This window comes from Trichosurus vulpecula, chromosome 8 (assembly GCF_011100635.1).
Source record: "Trichosurus vulpecula isolate mTriVul1 chromosome 8, mTriVul1.pri, whole genome shotgun sequence".
In the NCBI taxonomy this organism is placed as follows: domain Eukaryota; kingdom Metazoa; phylum Chordata; class Mammalia; order Diprotodontia; family Phalangeridae; genus Trichosurus; species Trichosurus vulpecula.
Window position 1 is genome coordinate 191423021 of NC_050580.1, and position 20436 is coordinate 191443456.

A 20436-nucleotide genomic window follows, 5' to 3' on the forward strand; every position below is an offset into this window, starting at 1 on the left:
AGGCTTTTGATGTAGGCTCTTTGACTTTGTTGACTTCTTCAGGCTGTATGTTTTGGTCTTCTTTGTCACCAAAGAAAGATTCCAAAGTCTGAGACTGAATCTGAGTGCGTTTTCGCTGCCTGGCCATGTTCCCAGCCAACTTACTTGACCCTTGAGTTTTTCATCAGGGTATGACTGCTTGTAGAGCAAAGAGTACTTTGTTCCAAGCTTGAGGGGATGTGCCATTGATTTCAGAGCTATTTCTATACAGCCAGCTCTGCCAGCACTCCTCCTTCCCTAAGAACCCCCAACCTGGACCTGCTGCAAATCTTAAGCAGGCTCTGCACTCCTGCTCTGATCCACCACTTAATTCCTCCTCCAGGTGGGCCTGGGGGCAGAAGCAACTGCTGCTGTAGTTCTGTAGCTGTACCACCACCACCACCCCGCACCGCCCCCTCCCAGGGAGGTGGCTGAACCGGGAACTCTTTTCACTCTGCCCCCTGCAGCTTTTCCCACTAACCTTCTCTGTTGTCTTTGGTGTTTGTGGGTTGAGAAGTCTGGTAACTGCCTCAGCTCACTCATTCAGGGCGCTAGGGCCTGTATCGCCCAGCTCCTGGTCTGGTTGGTCCTGCCGCCGCCCCACGCTGGGCTCTGCTCCCCTCCTCTCTGTGCATGATAGACCTCATCCAGCAACCATCCAGCCTGTCCTGGACTGGATCCCTGCTTCCCTCTGCTATTTTGTGGGTTCTGCAGTTCTAGAATTTGTTCAGAGCCATTTTTTATAGATTTTTGGAGGGACCTGGTGGGGAGCTCACTGAAGTCCCTGCTTTCCAGCCACTATCTTGGCCCCACCCCCCGAAGGTCCTATTTTCTAAAGTCTTTAAAGTTCACGACTTGGGCAATTTAATAATAAGTATTTATTAAGTTCCTACTTTGTGTCAGGCAGTGTATTACGAAGGCATTGTACTAGGCAGGTACTGAAGACACAGACATAAAAAGAAATAACTTATGCTTTAAAAGGACTTACCTTCTAACAGGAGAGAAAACTGGTACTTAAGTGTATAAAAGTATACATACCAAGCTGTCTTGGATGAGAAGGTGGTACTACCAGGAAAAAGGTCTTCTGTAGCAGGTGTATTTACGTTGAATATAAAAGGAAACTGTGAGACTCCCAAGTGGCTGAGATAAAGAGAGAGAGAATTCCAGACATAGGAGACAGCCAGAGAAAAAGGGACAGAGGCAAGAGACAGGAAATATCAAGTAGGCTACTCTGACTAGACCATCAAATGTGTGGAGTCCATTAATGTGTAAGTAGACTAGAAAAGTAGAAAATAGACTGTGTGGAGGCATGAACTGAGATGCCACACTGTAGAGTCCCATGACTCTTAGATCATCCAGTAGTCCAAAGGTTCCCAGAATAGACAATACCACCCCCTTGGGGGGTACTGGAACAAGATGGGAGAATGGAGTGGTTATAGCTTCTGGTGCAATTTGGAGGGGGCATTGAATAAAAATAAAGGTTAATTTGACCTACCCCCAGGGAGGTGCTGAGTAATTTTTTTAAGGGGGGGCAGTAGGCCAAATAAGTTTGGGAACCTCTGATAGTTCAACCTCCTCCTTTGTAAATGAGAAAACTCAGGCAGTTTTAAATTTTCATTTGTTTTGTATAATGGATATGTGTTAAGAAATTAATAGATTGGTTCTGTTTTGACTTCCCCCCAACATTATGATTTATTTATAAAGAGCATAGTATAACTCTTAAACTTAGCCTAGTGCCTGGCCCATATTAGTCACTTAATAAATGTTTTATTGATGGAACCGCCTCCCTTCTTTCCAGTCCTACATCTTACTCCTTACCATATACTCTTCTATGCAATGACACTGGCCTTCTGGCTGTTCCAGGAGCCAGACATTCCATTTCTTGGTCCCAGGCATTTTCCACTGGCTAGCCCTCATGCCTGGAATGCTCTCCCTTCTTCAGCTCTCAGCTCTCCCTACTGACTTTCTTGGCTTTCTTTAAGTCCCAACTAAAATCTCATCTTATACTGGAAGCTTTTCCCACCCCTTTTGATACTAGTGCCTTCCTTGTGTTGTTTCCTGTTTATAGCTTGCTTTGTATCCATTTGTTTGCATATTGTCTCTCCCTTCCTACTGTAAGCTCCTTGAGAGCAGGGACTGTGTATCCCCAGGGCTTAGCACGGTGCCTGGCCAGTAGTATAGGTTTAACAAGTACTGATTGGTTGATTGATTAAACTGTGTGACCCTGGGCAAATTACTTAATATCCCCATAGCTCTGGCCATAACCTGGCCTTTACGTATTAAGTTGCATTCATCCTTTGTTTTTCCTTTTCCTACTTCCCCACAATGAATCAGTTACCCAGTCTTGTAGATTTTATCTTCACAACATCTCTTTTATACATTCTCTTCTTCTCATTCATACAATCTCTCCCATTGTTTCATACCTTCATCACCCCTGCTTAGACAATTGCAGTAGCCTCCTAATTGGTGTCCCTTCTCCAATCTATCCTCTACCTTACTGCCAAACTTATATTCCTGAAAGGTCTTAAGTGGTTACCAGTTGTCTCTAGAATACAAAATCCTCAACCTGACATTAAAAACCTTCCACAATCTATTTCCCACTTAATCTTTCCAACTTTATTTCGTATTATTTCCTCTTATACATTCTCTGTTCTAGTCAAACTGTCTTGCTAACTGTTTTTTGTATTTGAGATTCAATTTCCCACCTCTCCACTATTACACAAGTGGCCCCTTTTGTCTGAAATGCATGCCCTCACTACCTCCCCTATATAAAATCTCTAGTTTCCTTCAAAACACTGCTAAGGTTTCACCTTTATTTGAATTCTTGCAGTAATACCCCTAGTGCAGGGGTAGGGAACCTTTACCCTCTAGGCCACGTGTAACCTTCTAGGTCTTTTGGTTAATAGCCTTTTGGCTGAGTCTAAGTTTTGTAGAACAAATATATTAAGGGGATTTATTCTGTGAAGTTTGGATTCAGTCAAAGGGCTGTACTTGAGGACCTAGAGGGCCACTTGTGGCCTTGAGGCTGAAGGTTCCCCACCCCTGCCCTAGTACCTACCTCACAGGGTTGTTTCGAATATCAGATGAGTTAATGTAGACCAACCGCTTAAAATGGCCATGCTTCCTTATTAATTATGATTAGCTGAAAGGCAGTCCGAGAACTAATTTATCACCCATATTTTCTCATGTTTACATTGCTTCTGATCCTAAACAATGCCAAAGGTGAAATATTGCTATAGTTTTGCTTTTAAGGGGTATAATTCATAGGAAAAACCTTTGGGGAAAAATAGAGTGGTCTTATTCTTGCTCTATTTTTCCAATTTTCACACTTAAGAAAGAACAAGATTTAGAAAATGATAAAGTCATGTCACTCTAAATTGAATGTCAGAATTCTAGCAATATCAAGTCCTGGAAATAAGATGTCTCAAGATCCTCTCCATAATCGAAGTTATGTTTCTGATGCCTCCCTTAGTGTATATTGATTGACTTTATGTCATTCTTAATAAACTTTGTTTCCCATCTACAATGGATTATTGTGTTGGACTAGATGATTTCCAAAATCTGTTCAAGCTCAAATCTGTGATGCAATCTATTGATTATATTTTGTAGAATTAAGGGAATTAGAAGTAGGCATGATGACAAAAGTGACAGATTAGCTGATAGTCTAATGTGGAGAGGATAGCTGCATAACAGCAACGTGCAGTAATGTTATTATTACTAATGAAGACCCTGAGTCATGAATATAAAATCCATTTATACAGTATAGCATGTATTGCATACATTTTTATTTAATCCTTACAACTTTCCTTCAAGTATGTTAACCCCATTTTTATAGTTTAGAAACATGAATTTAGGAATTTAAATTAACTGGTCCAAGATAACAAAATTAACAAGAACCCAAACTTCTGATGGATGTACAGGGACCTTGCTACTTAAGCATGAATCTGACTTGTTCTAGTGTTTCATTTACAGTTTAATTATGAACTGATAGAAGTAAATATGTTGTGGTTTAGAACATTAAAGAAATGACAAATTAATTTGTCTTAGAGTCATAAAGAGACATTATTGATAAGTCTGATTGTGTAGGTTGATGATTTCTTGGTTCTGGAGTCCTGCATAAATTTTCCATGGCAACAAAATAGTCTTTAACTACTCAAGAAGCATGAGTCAAAAAAAAAAAAGAGGAGGAAGATTCCATAATCTTTTAGTATGAAGTTAGTCTTTTAAAGTGTTAACAGTTTAATATTAGCAAATCTTTCCAGACTGTGGCTCCTGGCCTCTTTCAAATGGATTACTTTCCTTTGGCTGTCATGAAAACAGAAAACACTTAACAATTACTATATTAACTAATGTGGTCTTGGATTTCTTAAACAAGACTGAATGCTCAGTTATTTTTTGTTTATATAAAAGCTAATTCTTACTCTTTGCATCTATTTTAGTAATAGTTATGCACGAGTGCGAGCTGTGGTGATGACCCGGGATGACTCTAGTGGTGGATGGTTACCACTCGGAGGAGGTGGGCTGAGCTCTGTCACTGTCTTTAAAGCCCTTCGTCAGGAAGAGAATGGCAGCTGTGCTGACTTTATCATTCATGGAGAGCGACTCAGGGACAAAACGGTAATGAATTTATATCCTTAAGATGTGTGATTTCTTATGCTATATATAATCTTGAGGGACTTCTGAAGAATAATGAATTTATTGCTAGTTAAGGGATGAAACTCCTCTTCCCCACTACACTAACCCTGCTTCTTCCCTTCTTTTTTTCTATTTTACTCTTTATAGCTCAGTTAATTCTGCCTTGAAGCAATCTAATACCTCTAAGGCTCGCTTATACATCTTGTTTAACCCCATTCCTCCTCTCCATTTTCAGTTCTTGCCTATTTACCTTAGGAAAAAAGTACTCCTTTTCATTCTGTTTATGAGCGAAATAATTATCCTAATCATAACTAAACAAATTATCATGGAAATTAACTTGTATCAAGCAGAGGAAAATGTACACATTTTTTGTTGAAATTAAATATAACAAAGAACAAGCACCAAACCTGTGTAAAACCCTTGAAATTGGAAAAAAAAAATCATTGAGAATATGTTCTGGTCTCTCTAAAATCTCATCCTCCTCTAGTTAAATGTCCTTGTGTTAACCATTCAAGATACAAAAAAAAAAATACTTAACAGGTTTTATGGTTTTGTTGTTTTATTCCAGTAGTGTTATTTTTCCATTCTATTTTCTTGCGAGACATGTAGTACTTCAGCACATTGGATTAAATGGTCTTTTGTGGACTGGTCTGAGAAGATAATTATTTGTAATTTTTTCTACAGGAAAATGTCGTCTGAGTTCCAGACACCTAACCTATAAATGAACCTATTTTCAAACTCTTTCATTATCCAGCTAACTGGAACCTTTGAATTTTTAACACATTTGGTGCTAGTAAGCTGTAACCACAGTATTATAAAACTTCAGGCTACTAGAATAGGGTGTGGATTATGATAGAAAACATTCCTATTTGAAAAGTGATTCTTAATTAAATTATATGTAACTTCTGATGAGGATAGAGGTTGATATGATTAAAGATGATTAAAAGTCAGTTCACTTTTAAAAGTTGCCTGGGACTCAGTCATAAAACTGTCAGAGATGGGACTCTAACCTGCATCTTCCTGAGTCTGCTGTTACAGAATTTTTCTTCTGTCATGCTTCTTTGCATCAGACTTTGCCCATAATAGGTGCTTAATTAAGGTTTTTTTGGAGTTAAGTAAGTTGGCCTGTCAGTAAAAGATCTAGGTGAATAAGAATGATGTGGTAGTTTAGAAAGACTATGAAAACAAAGCCGAGGCCAGCAGGTCTCAGAATGGATGAAGAGCAGAGAAAAGGAGTTCCCATAACCTGGAGAAAAGCTATTTAGGATATTGCCTGTACATACTGTCTAGGGGACATCAATTAAGTTAGTGGTTAAGTACTTGCCTAGACCAGGGGTGGGAACTTGCAGCCTCAAGGCCACACGTGGCCTTCTAGGTCCTCAAGTACAGCCCTTTGACTGAATCCAAACTTCACAGAACAAATCTCCTTAATAAAAGGATTTGTTCTGTAAAACTTGGACTCAAATAAAAGGCTGCACCCAATGACCTAGAAGGACACATACAGGTTCCCCACCCCTGGCCTAGACTTTTTTTTTTTTTTAACCATAAACCAGAGAGGTTGGAACTGTGGTTCTAAACCCAGGGGAAAGGACCTGTTTCTTCATAGACTGAGGGAACTAAATTACAGAGTTCTGCTTAAATCTAATGGAAGATGAAGTAGAATGGAGTAACAGGACCAAGATGGACTGAGAGAAAAGCAAAGTCCTGAAAAGAAATTTTTTAATATATTAAGTTGATTGAATAATAGAAAGCTATAATGTCTAAATTGTGTATAGTTTTTACTCTTTTGTTACTGTTTAGTAATTTTTCAAGTCCTGACCCTTCATGTCCCTATTTTTGGGGTTTTCTTGGCAAAGATACTGGAGTGATTAGCCATATCCTTCTGCAGTTCATTTTACAGATGAGGAAACTGAGGCAAGCTGAGTTAAGTGACTTGCCCAGGGACACACAGCCAGTACATGTCTGAAGTCAAATTTGACCTCAGGAAGATGAGTCTTCCTGACTCCAGGCCCTGGGCTTTAAGGGAAAAAAAGGATTTAACAGCAGGAAGAAACATGGAAGTGAATACATTCTAGGCATGGTTTACTAAGATGCATAGAGACAGGGCATGGTAAGACACTATGGGGAACAGCCAGTTGTGGTGTATAGCCACACCATAGAGTGTGTGAAGGGAAATAACCAGAACCCTGGAATGGTGACATTTGTGAGTGGAGACAGATGTGAGATTTGTTACTGACTAATTGTATTGGGTGGGGTGGTGATGGGAAAGCAAGAGAAAAGGCAAAGATAATTTAGTTTTGTGCCTGGGTGATTAGAATAATGATGAGGCCATCCACAGAAATAGGAAGTAGAGAAGGAGGAAGACGGGGAAAGCTTTGTCAGGTTCAGGGGAGAAAAAGTGGAGTTCAATTGTAAACATTTATAGTTTGTTGTGAGAAGGGGAAGTGAATAAGTATTTATATTAATACATGATATGTGATAGGCGCTTTTACAAATATTAATCTCATTTGATTCTCACAACAACCCTATGAGGTAAGTGTCATTTTATAGTTGAGGAAACTGAGGCAAAATCTCTAAAGAGATATCTATAAAATAGAGCTGAAGTGACTTTCTTAGGGTCACACAGCTAGTAAATGTCTGAGGTGGGATTTGGCCTTGGGTTTTCTTGACTCCAGGCCCAGCACTTTATACTTTGTACCACCTTGATGCTTAGCTGTTAGAAGGAAATTCATCTATGGCTAGCAGAAATTTGGGGAGGCAGGAATTATACTCAGGAAAGATAGGTCTGGGAAAGCACATTGGACATCCAGCCCAGATTCCAGCCTTGCTTCTAGCACTTAGTATTTATGTGACTCCCACAGAATCACAGATGTTCTTAGCCTTTGTTTTCTCATTTGTAAAATGGGGATAGAAACCTGCATTGTAAACCTTGTGAGTTATTCTTGTTTTATAGACCTCTCTGGAGCTTACATGATAATTCTTCAGTTTAGAATTTCAGTATTTGTTGAGCATTTAGCTTTTTTTCTAACCTCATGCTAAGTATTAATATAAGTGATCCATGAAACACAAAGTCATGATCTATTTCCACAATGAGATAATTTTAGTTTCCTGTTGTGGGAGATATTTTTGCAGTTAGCCTCCTTTGCTTTTAAAATTATGAAGAGATTCTAGATATATGTAGTGTCTGAATTTTTTATTTCTAATCTTGTTCTGTTGTCATTTTTACATTGCAGTTCTTACACAGTTGTATGAACACATCAGAATATCCTTGTGCTGCCTCATTTAACTCTGCTAATTCTGAGTAAAAATGATTTAACACTTAATTTATCTTTGGTTTTTGATCTCCTAGCAGGCACTGTTTAGTGAGTATCATGATTGAACTAAATATTCTCCTATCTTTAGTGCATTCCATCCTATAGGTGAAAAGGAGATTGAGCTTCACAAAATCACCAATTTTATGAAGCTAGAAGGGTTCTTAGAGATCATCTAGTTCAGTGGTGGAGAACCTGAAGCCTCAAGGCTACATGTGGCCTTCTAGGTCCTCAGGTATGGCCTTTGACTGAGTCCAAGTTTTACAGAACAAATCCTTTTATTAGGGGGATTTGTTCTGTGAAGTTTAGATTCAGTCAAAGGGCCACACTTGAGGACCTAGAGGGCCACATGTGGCTTCTAAGCTCAGGTACCCCACTCCTAATCTACTTCAATTCCACTTATTTTGTAGGTGAGAAAACTCAGATTCAAAGAAGTTAGTAAATTCAGTTGTTTCATTTCTGATTTTTACATGGTTGTAATTATTGTAGTTGTTATCCTGGTTCTGCTTACTTCACTTTTCATCAATTCATGTAATAAGTCTGCGCTTCTTTGTGTTTATGTCCAGCTTTTCTCACAGAATAGTAATACTCGGTTAATTCCTGTGTCATAGTTTGCTTATCCATTTTCCAATTTTGGTTTCAATTTTTTGCTACCTTGAGCAGTGCTGCTGTTAAAACAGATTTTCCCAAGCTGCGTGTCCCACAAGCCTCAAAGTAGGACATGGTGTCTCTCTTCTTTGTCATTGAAGGCCATATCCTTGACAGTGGGTTCTCTGGATCAAAGGACAGGGATACTTTATTTCTATTAATTAGGTAATACCAAATTACTTTATGGAATATTTGTGTTCATAGCCCCATGAAGGATGGATTGTGAACTTATCTTTCTGCAACCCTTTCCAGTGTTGACTGTAATCATCTATTGTCATACCTGCTGATTTGTTGATTGTAAGGTGAAACATAGAGCTTTTATTATTATTACTATTTATTTAATATTTTTAGTTTTCAGCATTGATTTTCATAAGAGTTTCGGTTACAAATTTTCCCCCCATTTCTACCCTCCCCCCCACTCCAAGATGGCATATATTCTGATTGCCTCATTCCCCAGTCAGTCCTCCCTTCTGTCACCCCACTCCCCCCCATCCCCTTTTCCCTTACTTTCTTGTAGGGCAAGACAGATTTCGACACCCCATTGCCTGTATATCTTATTTCCTAGTTGCATGCAGAAACTTTTTTTTTTGAACATCTGTTTTAAAACTTTGAGTTCCAAATTCTCTCCCCTCTTCCCTCCCCACCCACCCTCCCTAAGAAGGCAAGCAATTCAACATAAGCCACACCTGTATCATTATGTAAAACCCTTCCACAATAGTCATGTTGCGAAAGACTAACTATATTTTCCTCCTTCCTATCCTATCCCCCTTTATTCAATTTTCTCCCTTGACCCTGTCCCTTTTCAAAAGTGTTTGCTTTTGATTACCTCCTCTCCCCATCTGCCCTCCCTTCTATCATCCCCCCCTTTTTTTATCTCCTTCCTCCTTCTTTCCTGTGGGGTAAGATACCCAATTGAGTGTGTATGGTATTCCCTCCTCAGGTCAAATCCAATGAGAGCAAGATCCACTCATTCCCTCTCACCTGCCCCCTCTTCCTTTCCTACAGAACTGCTTTTTCTTGCCACTTTTATGTGAGATAATTTACCCCATTCTATCTCTCCCTATCTCCCTCTCTCAATATATTCCTCTCTCATCCCTCAATTGTATTTTATTTTTTTTAGATATCATCCCTTCATATTCAACTTACCCTGTGCCCCCTGTCTATATACATATACATATACGTATATTCCCTTCAGCTACCCTAATACTGAGGTCTCATGAATTATACACGTCATCTTTCCATGTAGGAATGTAAACAAAACAGTTCAACTTTAGTAAGACCCTTATGATTTCTCTTTCTTGTTTACCTTTTCATGTTTCTCTTGATTCTTGTGTTTGAAAGTCAAATTTTCTATTCAGCTCTGGTCTTTTCACTGAGAAAGCTTGAAAGTCCTCTATTTTATTGAAAGTTTATATTTTGCTTTGGAACATGATAGTTTTGCTGGGTAGGTGATTCTTGTTTTTAATCCTAGCTCCATTGCCCTGGAATATCGTATTCCAAGCCCTTCTATCCCTCAATGTAGAAGCTGCTAGATCTTGGGTTATTCTGAATGTGTTTCCACAATACTCAAATTGTTTCTTTCTGGCTGCTTGCAGTATTTTCTCCTTGATCTGGGAGCTCTGGAATTTGGCAACAATATTCCTAGAAGTTTTCTTTTTGGGATCTTTTTGAGGAGGCAGTCTGTGGATTCTTTCAATTACTATTTTACCCTCTGGCTCTAGAATATCAGGGCAGTTCTCCTTGATAATTTCTTGAAAGATGATGTCTAGTCTCTTTTTTTGATCATGGCTTTCAGGTGGTCCAATAATTTTTAAATTCTCTCTCCTGGATCTATTTTCCGGGTCAGTGGTTTTTCCAATGAGATATTTCACATTGTCTTCCATTTTTTCATTCTTTTGGTTCCGTTTTATAAAATCTTGATTTATCATAAAGTCACTAGCTTCCACTTACTCCAACCTAATTTTTAAGGTAGTATTTTCTTCAGTGGTCTTTTGAACCTCCTTTTCCATTTGGCTAATTCTGCCTTTCAAGGCATTCTTCTCCTCATTGGCTTTTTGGAGCTCTTTTGCCATTTGAGTTAGTCTATTTTTTAAGGTGTTATTTTCTTCAATATTTTTTTGGTTCTCCTTTAGCAAGTCATTGACTTGTTTTTCATGGTTTTCTTGCATCACTCTCATTTCTCTTCCCAATTTTTCCTCTACTTCTTGTATTAGGAGGGCAGAGTTTATAATCTCAAAGAGTATCATAAATATGTCTGAAAGGTTCGGAACCGCCGGATATAAGAAACTCTCAAAGTAGAAGGCAGAAGAATCAAAACATATATTTAGGCTCCACAGTAACCAGCCCATGAACCAGCAACCCCATTTTGATATATTGATCAAAAGCTTCCAGGCCCAATAAGTACGCCTTGAAAGAGTAACCAGGAGGCTACAGAGAAGCATGATTGCGTAAAGCAAAATCATGCTTCCCCCTCTATGGTAAAAAGATTACCTACTGGCTTCAAGTCCTTGTTCAGCTTCCTCCCGTAGGTCAGCTCTGCTACTGGCAGCTCCTGCTTCAGCTGTGGCTGCGGCTGCGGCTGTGGCTGTAGCTGTAGCAGCCTCTGGCTCCAACGGGAGCTGCTTTTAACCATCCAGCTTCTGCGGGGGTGTAAGGTACGCCAGGGAAAGCACAGGTTCTTTCAATCTGCTTAAGCAAGGTGAAGGGGTTGACCGGGAAAGCACAGGTTCTTTCCATCAGCTTAAGCAAGGGAAGCAAGGTGAAGGGGCCGACAAGCTTACTCCAGTCCAACATACAAACAGCATTCGGTTCAGGGCAAAAAGCCAAACTAGTCAAGGGCACTTGTTGACTAAGTGCTAAGGAGCCCATTTTTGGTTGCCAACACACTTCTCTAACTTGATTTTCCAAATCCTTTTTGAGCTCTTCCATGGCCTGAGTGAGACCAGTTCATGTTTTTCTTGGAGGCTTTTGATGTAGGCTCCTTCACTTTGTTGACTTCTTCTGGCTGTATGTTTTGGTCTTCTTTGTCACCAAAGAAAGATTCCAAAGTCTGAGACTGAATCTGAGTGCGTTTTTGCTGCCTGGCCATGTTCCCAGCCAACTACTTGACCCTTGAGCTTTTTGTCAGGGTATGACTGCTTGTAGAGTAGAGAGTACTTTGTCCCAGGCTTTAGGGGCTGGGCTGCTGTTTTCAGAGCTACTTCTACACAGCAAGCTCTACCACAGCAGCACTCCTCCTCCCCCAAGCAACACCAACCTGGACCTTGACCCAGATCCAAGCAGGCTCTGCACTCCTGCTCTGATCTGCCCGCTTAATTCCTCCCATAGGGTGGGCCTGCAGCACTTCCACGCCCTGGGGTGTGCACCAACTGTGCAATCCTTTCACTCTGATCTAGCAGTTTTTCCACTGACCTTCTCTGTTGTCTTTGGCGTTTGTGGGTTGAGAAATCTGGTAACTGCCACAGCTCAATGTTTCAGGGCCCTACTGCCTGTTCTGCCTGGCTCCCAGTCTGGTGGGTCCTGGCGCAGCCCATCCTGGGCTGTGCTCCGCTCTGCCCCTAGCTCTGTGCGATAGACCCTTCCAGGCTTTCCTGGGCTGGAGCCCTGCTTCCCTCTACTGTTTTGTGGGTTCTGCGGTTGTAGAGTTTGTTCAGAGCCATTTTTTATAGGTGTTTGGAGGGACGGAGGCAGGAGGAGCTCATGCAAGTCCCTGCTTTCCAGCTGCCATCTTGGCTCTGCCCCCTGAAAAGCACTTTTTTGATTTGTATTTGTTTTATTGTTAGTTTGAGGGATTCTTACTATAGCTGATGATTTGCTATTCTGGAGAACTCTTTGTAAATATCCTTTAACCACTTGTCTATTGAGGAGTGGTTTTTAGTCTTTATATTCAGGCTATACCAAAAGTCTTGGTGAAATTTTGTGCTAATTTTCTTAAAAGTCCACTAAGACTTTTGGGACATATTTATTAGTTGTTTATATATATATATATATATATATATATATATATATATATATATATATATATATATATATATATGTGTGTGTGTGTGTGTGTGTGTGTGTGTGTGTGTGTGTATCTATCTATCTATCTATATATATATATATATAAAAGTATCAGCAGTATTGTTTTTCCTGTTTGACGCATCAGTACTCTTCATGGAAAAACTATTCAATTTCATCTAATCAGAATTATTTTTAATCTTTTTTTTTATTTTCTATATCCCTTTTTTGGTTAAGAATTAATCCCTTACTTTAGCTGAAAAAGTGATTATCTGCTTCTAAGATTTTTTTGTTATTGTTATTATTTAGATCAAGTATCTATTTTGAATTTATTGTAGAACAGCATGAGATGTTGGTCTAAGCCTAATTTTTTCCAAATTGCTTTCCAGTTGTCTCAGAAGTTCTTATCAAGCAACTAGTTCTTTCCGAAGTAATTTAGGTCTTCAAGTTTTATAAACCCTGGCTTTACTGAGTTTATTTCTGAATATTCTTTGTCTAGTGCTTTCCATTGATCTAGTTTTCCTGCTTTTTAGACAATACTAAATGGTTTTGTTTGTTGCATTCTATTACAGTTTAAGATCTGGAAGCATTAGTTCTGCCTCCTCACTGCCTTTAAAAAAATTTACCTTGACATTGTTCTAGATGTTTTGAATCCTCAAAGTGAACTTTATTGTTGTTTTTTTTCTTTTGCAAATTTTCTTTTTTATAATTTCTTTTTAAAATTTTTAAATAGTATTTTGTCTTTTCCAATCACATGTGAAGACAATTTTTAACATTAATTTTTTATAAAATCTTGAGTTCCAAATTTTCTCCCTCCTTCTCTTGTCTGCCCCCTTTCTAAGGTTGACTTTTTTTTTCTAGTTCTGTGAAATGTCCTTTTGTTAGTTTGATTAGTAGAACACTAAATTTGTAAATAAACTTTGGTTGTATTGTAGTTTTTATTATACTGGCATGACTCAATCATGATGAGCACTGAATATTTCTCCAGCTATTTAGATTATTCTTTATATCTTTCAGGAGTATTTTGTAATTGACTGTATACAGATATTTAGTTTCCTTTGGTAGATTGACTTTCAAATATTTTATTCATCCTGTATTTATTTTGGATGGGGTTTCACTTTTTATTATTGCCTCTTCTATTTTGTTACTACTATATTGAAATTTTATTGGATTTTGTAGTTTTATTTTGTAGCCTGCGATTTTGCTCAATCTATTAATCATCTCGTTTAGTTTCTTTAGTGATTCCCTAGACTTTTCTAAGTGAAATTATTAGGTCATCATCAAATAAACATAGTTTTGTCTCCACTTTTCCTATTTCTATGTCTTTAATTTCTTTCTCATGCCTTAATGCTATTGCTAGCATTTCTAGAACTGTGTCAGATAATTTATTGGGAAAATTTCTAGTATTTTCCTCATTGCATAAGATAATTGCTTTTGGTTTTAGACCAATTTTTCTTTTTTTTAAAGATCCTTCTATGTCTATACTCCCTAGGATTTGTGACATAAATGGGTGTTGTACTCCATCAAAGACTGCATCTGTTGAGACCGATGTGTAGTTTTTGGATGTTTTTGTTTTCGGTGTGATAATATTAATTGTTTTCTTTATGTTGAACCATACTTAGGTGATTTCTATAAATCTAACTTTAAAAAGATAGTTGCTGTCTTTTTGCTGGGGAATTTTATTTAAAAATTTTGAATTGATACTCATTTTTTCAGGAGAGAGGAATCCTTCCTTGGTTTAAGTATAGGGCCTTCTTGTCTCATAAACAGAGTTTGGTACAGTGATTTTGTTTTTCCTTTAGTTTAAAAAAAATTGTGCAATGTAGATATTAATTGTTCCTTAAAAGTTTCATTTAATTCACCTATAAATCCACATGGACCAGAAGTTATTTCCATTGGTAATTCTTTACATCAAGTTCTATTTTATTTTCTGAGACTGAATCATTTAAGATTTCTATTTATTTGGCGTTTTCTTAGTTTGTGAATTTTATTTCTTCTGAGGTAATCTGCTATATTTTTCATATATTCTAAGTTTTGTTATATAACTAGTAGAGTCTAGTAATTTTGTTTTTAAAAATTTGTTTTGAGTTTTACTTTATTTTAAAAATTGATTTAATTTTTTACCTTTTAAAATTATGTTGGCTAGGATTATTATTTTTTTTAGTCTTTTAAAAGAAATAGCTTTTATTAGTCTCATTGCCTATTTTAGTTTCTAGTTTATCTGATTTTCAAGATTTCCTCTTTTTGTGCTGATTTTGATTTTGTTTCTTTTTTGGATTTCCAATTTTAAATGTATATTCAGCCTGTTAATCTTATTTTTCTACTTTGTTAGCATATGTGTTTAGGTATATAATTTTTCCTCTGAGGATTACTTTAACTGCATCCTAGAAATTTTGGTGTATTACCTCATTATTATTGTTTTTCCACATAATTATTTTTGACCATCTTTTTTTTTTTTTAGGATTTCATGATTTAGTTTTTGTCTTTTTTTGCATGCTTCCTAAATTGAATACTGGTTTTATATTATTATCACCTATAAAAGGATGTGTGTAGTATTTCTGTTTTTTATGTTTATTTGCAATTTCTTTATTCCCTAAAACATGGTCAGTTTTTATTTTTAAAAAATGCCTTGTGGTGCTGAGGAATAGGTATAATTATTTGTGGTCCCATTCCAAAGGTACTACAAGTCTTTTCCCTCCATATTCAGTAGTTCAATTCTCTATTTCCCTTTTTTTGTTGTTTTTAGATTTGTCCCAGAGAGGAACATTATGTCTCATAATGTTCTATTCATAAATTTTTGCAGTTCAGTAAATTTTTCATTTATGAATTTAGGTGCTATGCCATTTGGAGGATATAAATTTCATATTGATGTTGGTTTATTATCTATGGTTACTTTAAGCACAATGTAATTTCCTTATCTATCCTTGTTATTTCTGCTTTGATAGGATGGTTTGAAATTTCTGCTTTTTTGGATTTGCCTAAGGCAGAGTTAAAAAAAATTTTTTTTCCATCATATCAATTTCATATATGTCTTTGTTTTTTTAATGTTTTTCTTGTAAGTAAAAGACTGGAGTTTGGTGTGTGTGTGTGTGTTTTTTTTTTTATCCATTCTGCCACTCCTTTAAAATTTTATTGGGTTACTTAATACAGTCACATTTAAAGTATCAGAATTAGGTTTATGCTTTTCCTCTACTTGTGTTTCTCTGGCATTACCTTTATTTATTTTTGTTCTTTCCTCTTTTAAGTCAATACTTTGTATCCTATAATTAGTTTTTCTTAAACTTCAATGACACCCTGTTCCCACACTCTCTTTTCCACCTTATTTTCCACCCTTTTCTTATTTGTTACCTTCATTTTGGAATTCACTTAAATCACTGATTTCTTATCAGTCTGCCATTGTATTCTTCTCTTTTTCCCATTCTTTATCCTCTCAGGTAACTGGTTAATTTTAGACCACTTCCTTCCTTCTCCAACTTCTTGAGCTTTTTTTTTTTTTTCCTAAGAAAGATTTTGTCTTCCTGTCTTCATTCTCTTCTCATTCTGTTTATTCTGAACTAGTTTTTTTTTAAATTAATGGTTCTATGCTCATTCCTTTTTTTTAAATACCTTTTTCTTCCTAGTAGAACTAAAACTTCCAAATTTGAGCTGCTCTTCTAATGCATTTCTGTGCTATCACTTTTGTAGTTCTTGCCCTACCATGCCTTTGTTCTTTAGTGTCTCATTCTTAGTAGTATCACTTCCTGAGGAGGTAATGAGGATTGAATTGCCTGATGGTGAATGTCACTCTGTATCCTCAGTCTTGGGATAGTTACCCTCTTTTTTTCTCCCACCTTCCCATCATCATTCTCTTTCCCATTTGGCATGCAATCTCATCTCTGGGTCCATGTTACCATGCCCTGTCCATTTTATATTTATAATTAATGTTTCACATCTTTTCTATACCAGTTGCCACCTAAAGTTCTCCTTAATTGAATCCATGCTAAACACTGCTGCCAGATTAATATTCCTCAATCATCATTTCAAATTTTGTCATTCTCTTGTCCAAACTCTCAGTGACTCCCAAATATTTGTAAGAAAAAGTTCAGATTCTTTAAACTTGTATTCAAGACTCTCCCCATCCTGGCCTCAATCCACTTTTCTGACCTTAGAATCATAGATCTGAAACTGAAAGCATTCTCAGAGACCATCTATCCCATCTGATTTCCTCATTTTACAGATAAGGAAACAAGCCTAGGGAGGTTATTACTTGCCCAGGGTCACACTTGTAAGTGTCACACATTTGAGATTTGAACCTATATCTTCTGACTCCAAAGCTCTCAGCTGTGCTTTCCACTATACCTACTAATTCCCTGTCCACATAGAAGAGAGATCCCTTTTTCCAGTATACTGGTCTTACTTCTTTAGCATGCCCTGCGTGTTCCCTCTCTCTCTCTCTCTCTCTCTCTCTCTCTCTCTCTCTCTCTCTCTCTCTCTCTCTCTCTTTTTGCCCCAAAGTCTGTTTTCATGTCTTTTTTCATGTTTGGTATTCCCTCCCAAACCTTGATATCCACCTTTTCCATGAAGGCTCCCCTGACCATTCCTGTCATAATGATTTTTCCCCTAGGAACTGATAAGCGTTCATTGTTGGGGTCACTATTTGGCACTTCATCATATGGTGCTTTGCAAAATAACTTTTATTTGGGACCTTGACTCCAGAGTGGAGTCCCCAAAATTATTTGAATGGGGGAAGAAGTGGAGGTGATGGCCTAATAGAGAGAGCACAGTTGAAAATATCTACAGAAGTGACAAGATTTGAGGCCATATGCTCTGTAAATTGCTTTCCTTCACACCACAAAAAAGTCTTACCCTATTGTCATTTATTTTTCTCCAAACTCATAGAATAAGGTGATCTACTTCTTTTCATAGTTAATGTCCATGTGCTCTTGATAATCCTATTCCTTCCTATCTTCTCTGGGTTCTTGCTACATCGATAATCCCTTCTCATTTTCAGCCTCTTCTCTACCACTTTTTCTTTGCCTACAAACAAGCTCAGATCTCCCATATGCTTTAAACTTTAAAAAGATCACATGTATACCGCTTAAAACTACCGTCTTTCTTTTCCTTGTCTGCTTAGCGTTCACATTGCCTCAGCTTCCTCATACCTACCCCGTTGTTAGTTCTTTTGACTTCTCTACTGACACTTGTCTCTCCAAGGTCATCAATGACTTTCTGATTGTCAAATCCAATAGATTCTTCTTGTGGAATCAGACTCTAAAAAGTTTCAAGGAACCTCAGATATCTAATCTAACCTGTAAAAGAACAAAAATCTTTTCAGCTGCCCGCAGAAGTGATTATACAGCCTTCACTTGAAGAAGGGAAGGATGGATGAACCTACCCCACTACTTCATGAGTCAACCCATTCCATTTTAGAATAGTTAATGTTTCTTAGGAGAGCTTTTTTTGCCCCAAGCTAAATCTACCTTTATTCATAAAACTTCTACCCATTGCTTCTAGTTCCACCCTCAGGCTCTTGAAGACAGCTACGTCCCCCCGTAAAGTCGTATCCTCTCTGAGCTTATGTCCTTCTGGTTATCAATGACCTTCCTAAAATATGGTGCCGGAGACTGAACACAACATTTAAGATATAGTCTGACAAAGGCAGAATATAGCAAGAATATATTGACTCTTTGTGGTTTAGACACTCATTTTGAACTGGACCTATAATTCCATTTGCATAGGGAGCTCCTGGTGAATTCTTCTTCCAGTGCAAAATAGCACTTTGAAATTTAGTCTTAAAGTCACCTGGAATGCTGAGAGGTTGAATGATTTGCCCACTGTAAGTCAAAGACTGACTGGAACTCAGGGCTTCCTGACTCAGAGGCCAGCTTCCTTTCCATTATTCTAGGCTGCCTTTCTGTTGTTGAACACGTCTGTCAATATACCATAAAATCATATTAACTTTTTTGACTGCCATGTTTCACTGGTGACTCATTGAGTTTGAAGAACATTAAAAGGCATAGATCTTTTTCACACAACTTTCTTCCAACCTCACTTTCCCAGTCATATACTTAGGAAATGATTTTTTCTTAATCCAAATGTAAGAATTATATTTATCTTTATGAAATTTCATTTGAAATACAGGATGTAGTTGGGAAGATCAGGGTTTTAGTTTTGCCTTTGACACATACTAACTGTATTAGGGAACAATTTCACTTAATGTTAGTGCCCCAGGCAACTCTAAGACTGTAAATTACAAATGATTTTGTCTGATTTTTTTAGCCTTATTTTCTTAGTATTCCTCTTCATGTATATTGTACTCCATCCAATGTACTTTTTGTCCTTTTTTTCCTGCCCTCTGCTGCCTCTGTGCCTCCATCCCCCATGCCTGGAAGATCTTCCCTTTCTGACTCTACCTGTTGACATCCCACTTGTTATCTTCTGACTTAGGTTCCATATGTCACAGGTAATCTTCCTTGTCCTTCCCACTCAGTAAATGTCTACTCTTCTTAACTCTGCTATGTTTAACTTCTCTACATTTAATTGTTTTCTGAGTTTTGTTGTAATTAATTTGTACATATCTCATTTCCTCTACTAAATTGTAAACTCTTTGAAGATAGGGGCTGTGTTGTTTTGGTGTTTTTCATCTTTGTAGCCTAGGACTTTATTCAGTTTTGTATGTGGGTACTTAGTAACTTTTACTGAAATGAAATGTTATTTAACTTTTGTATTATCATCCAACTTTTCACATATATGTTACCTAGTTTCTGTAAGTGGAATATAACACCTTGAAAGCAAGGATCCTGTGTTTCTCTTTGTAATCTCCCTACAGTTTAGGACAGTGTCATGCTCAAAAAATAGATACTTGACATATTTCCTGAAAAGAACAGAACCTAATAGCACCTCTCTTTTATCTGTCTATAACTTGAACATCAATTGTTTTTAACTCATTCATCCAGGTTTACATCCCAAGGTTCCAATGGGCGAAATAGTCAATATAAATTAATGACGGACAAGCTGGAATGTGGCCTTTTGGTAGCATATAACACCTGAAATCTATTCTCTTCCATCCTAAATTGCTTTACATTTTAAGGAATGGGCCTATGATTTCATTGGTGTTGGGAATTCACAGTGAGACATACAGATTGACAACTCTTCTGTAATTTATAGTCCTAGAGATTTGCTTGGGAACACTAAAAAACTGTGACTTGTGATTTGCCTGCAGTCATGTAGCTAAGTATGTATCAGAGGCAGGACTTGAACCGAGGTATTACTGACCCTGAGTCTGATCCTACACCAGTGGCATCCAATAGAAATGTGACCTGCTAAAAGGAGACCACCTATCAATATTGTTTATATTCCATTGCATTTTTATTTATTTTGTTAAGTATTTCCCAGTTCCATTTTAGTTTGGTTTGGCAGCAGTGCCCCGCCTCCCCAGCACACCTCTGTACTACACCTTGTTGCCTCTCACTCCATAGTATTAAAAGGCAATAATAAAACACAGTTAACTTTTTATTCTCTGTTTGTTTTATCCTACTGCTATTCCTGATAAAGTTGACTGAAAGCCTTTTTGGAACATTTGAAAGTAGGATATTTTAAGCATTAATTAATCAATGTAGTAAGTCGCAGAGTTATATAGCAAGAGCAAATTACCTGGTGATAGAACCACTTAGAACCAATGCTTGCTTCCCCATTGAGCCACTCTCTGCTTCTCTTTTTTGCCTTGACACCAGGGCTTCATTATGACAAATGGTCTGTCCTATGAGCACATGGAATTTTGCATAAACTCCCACTCACCTGTCAAACTTGATACATTGCATCTAATGGATGTCAAGTCATTTTCTCT

The 20436-nt window shown here is 37.5% G+C and overlaps 1 protein-coding gene across 1 annotated transcript in view; it reads left to right on the plus strand.

The window, feature by feature from the left end:
- The window catches only part of SPRED1 (sprouty related EVH1 domain containing 1), a 132602-nt gene that overhangs the window by 61055 nt on the left and 51111 nt on the right, over positions 1–20436 (plus strand). The window contains exon 2 of the mRNA XM_036734981.1: positions 4458–4635. Coding sequence (XP_036590876.1) covers positions 4458–4635 — 178 coding nt within the window. The remainder of the gene's footprint in view (positions 1–4457; positions 4636–20436) is intronic.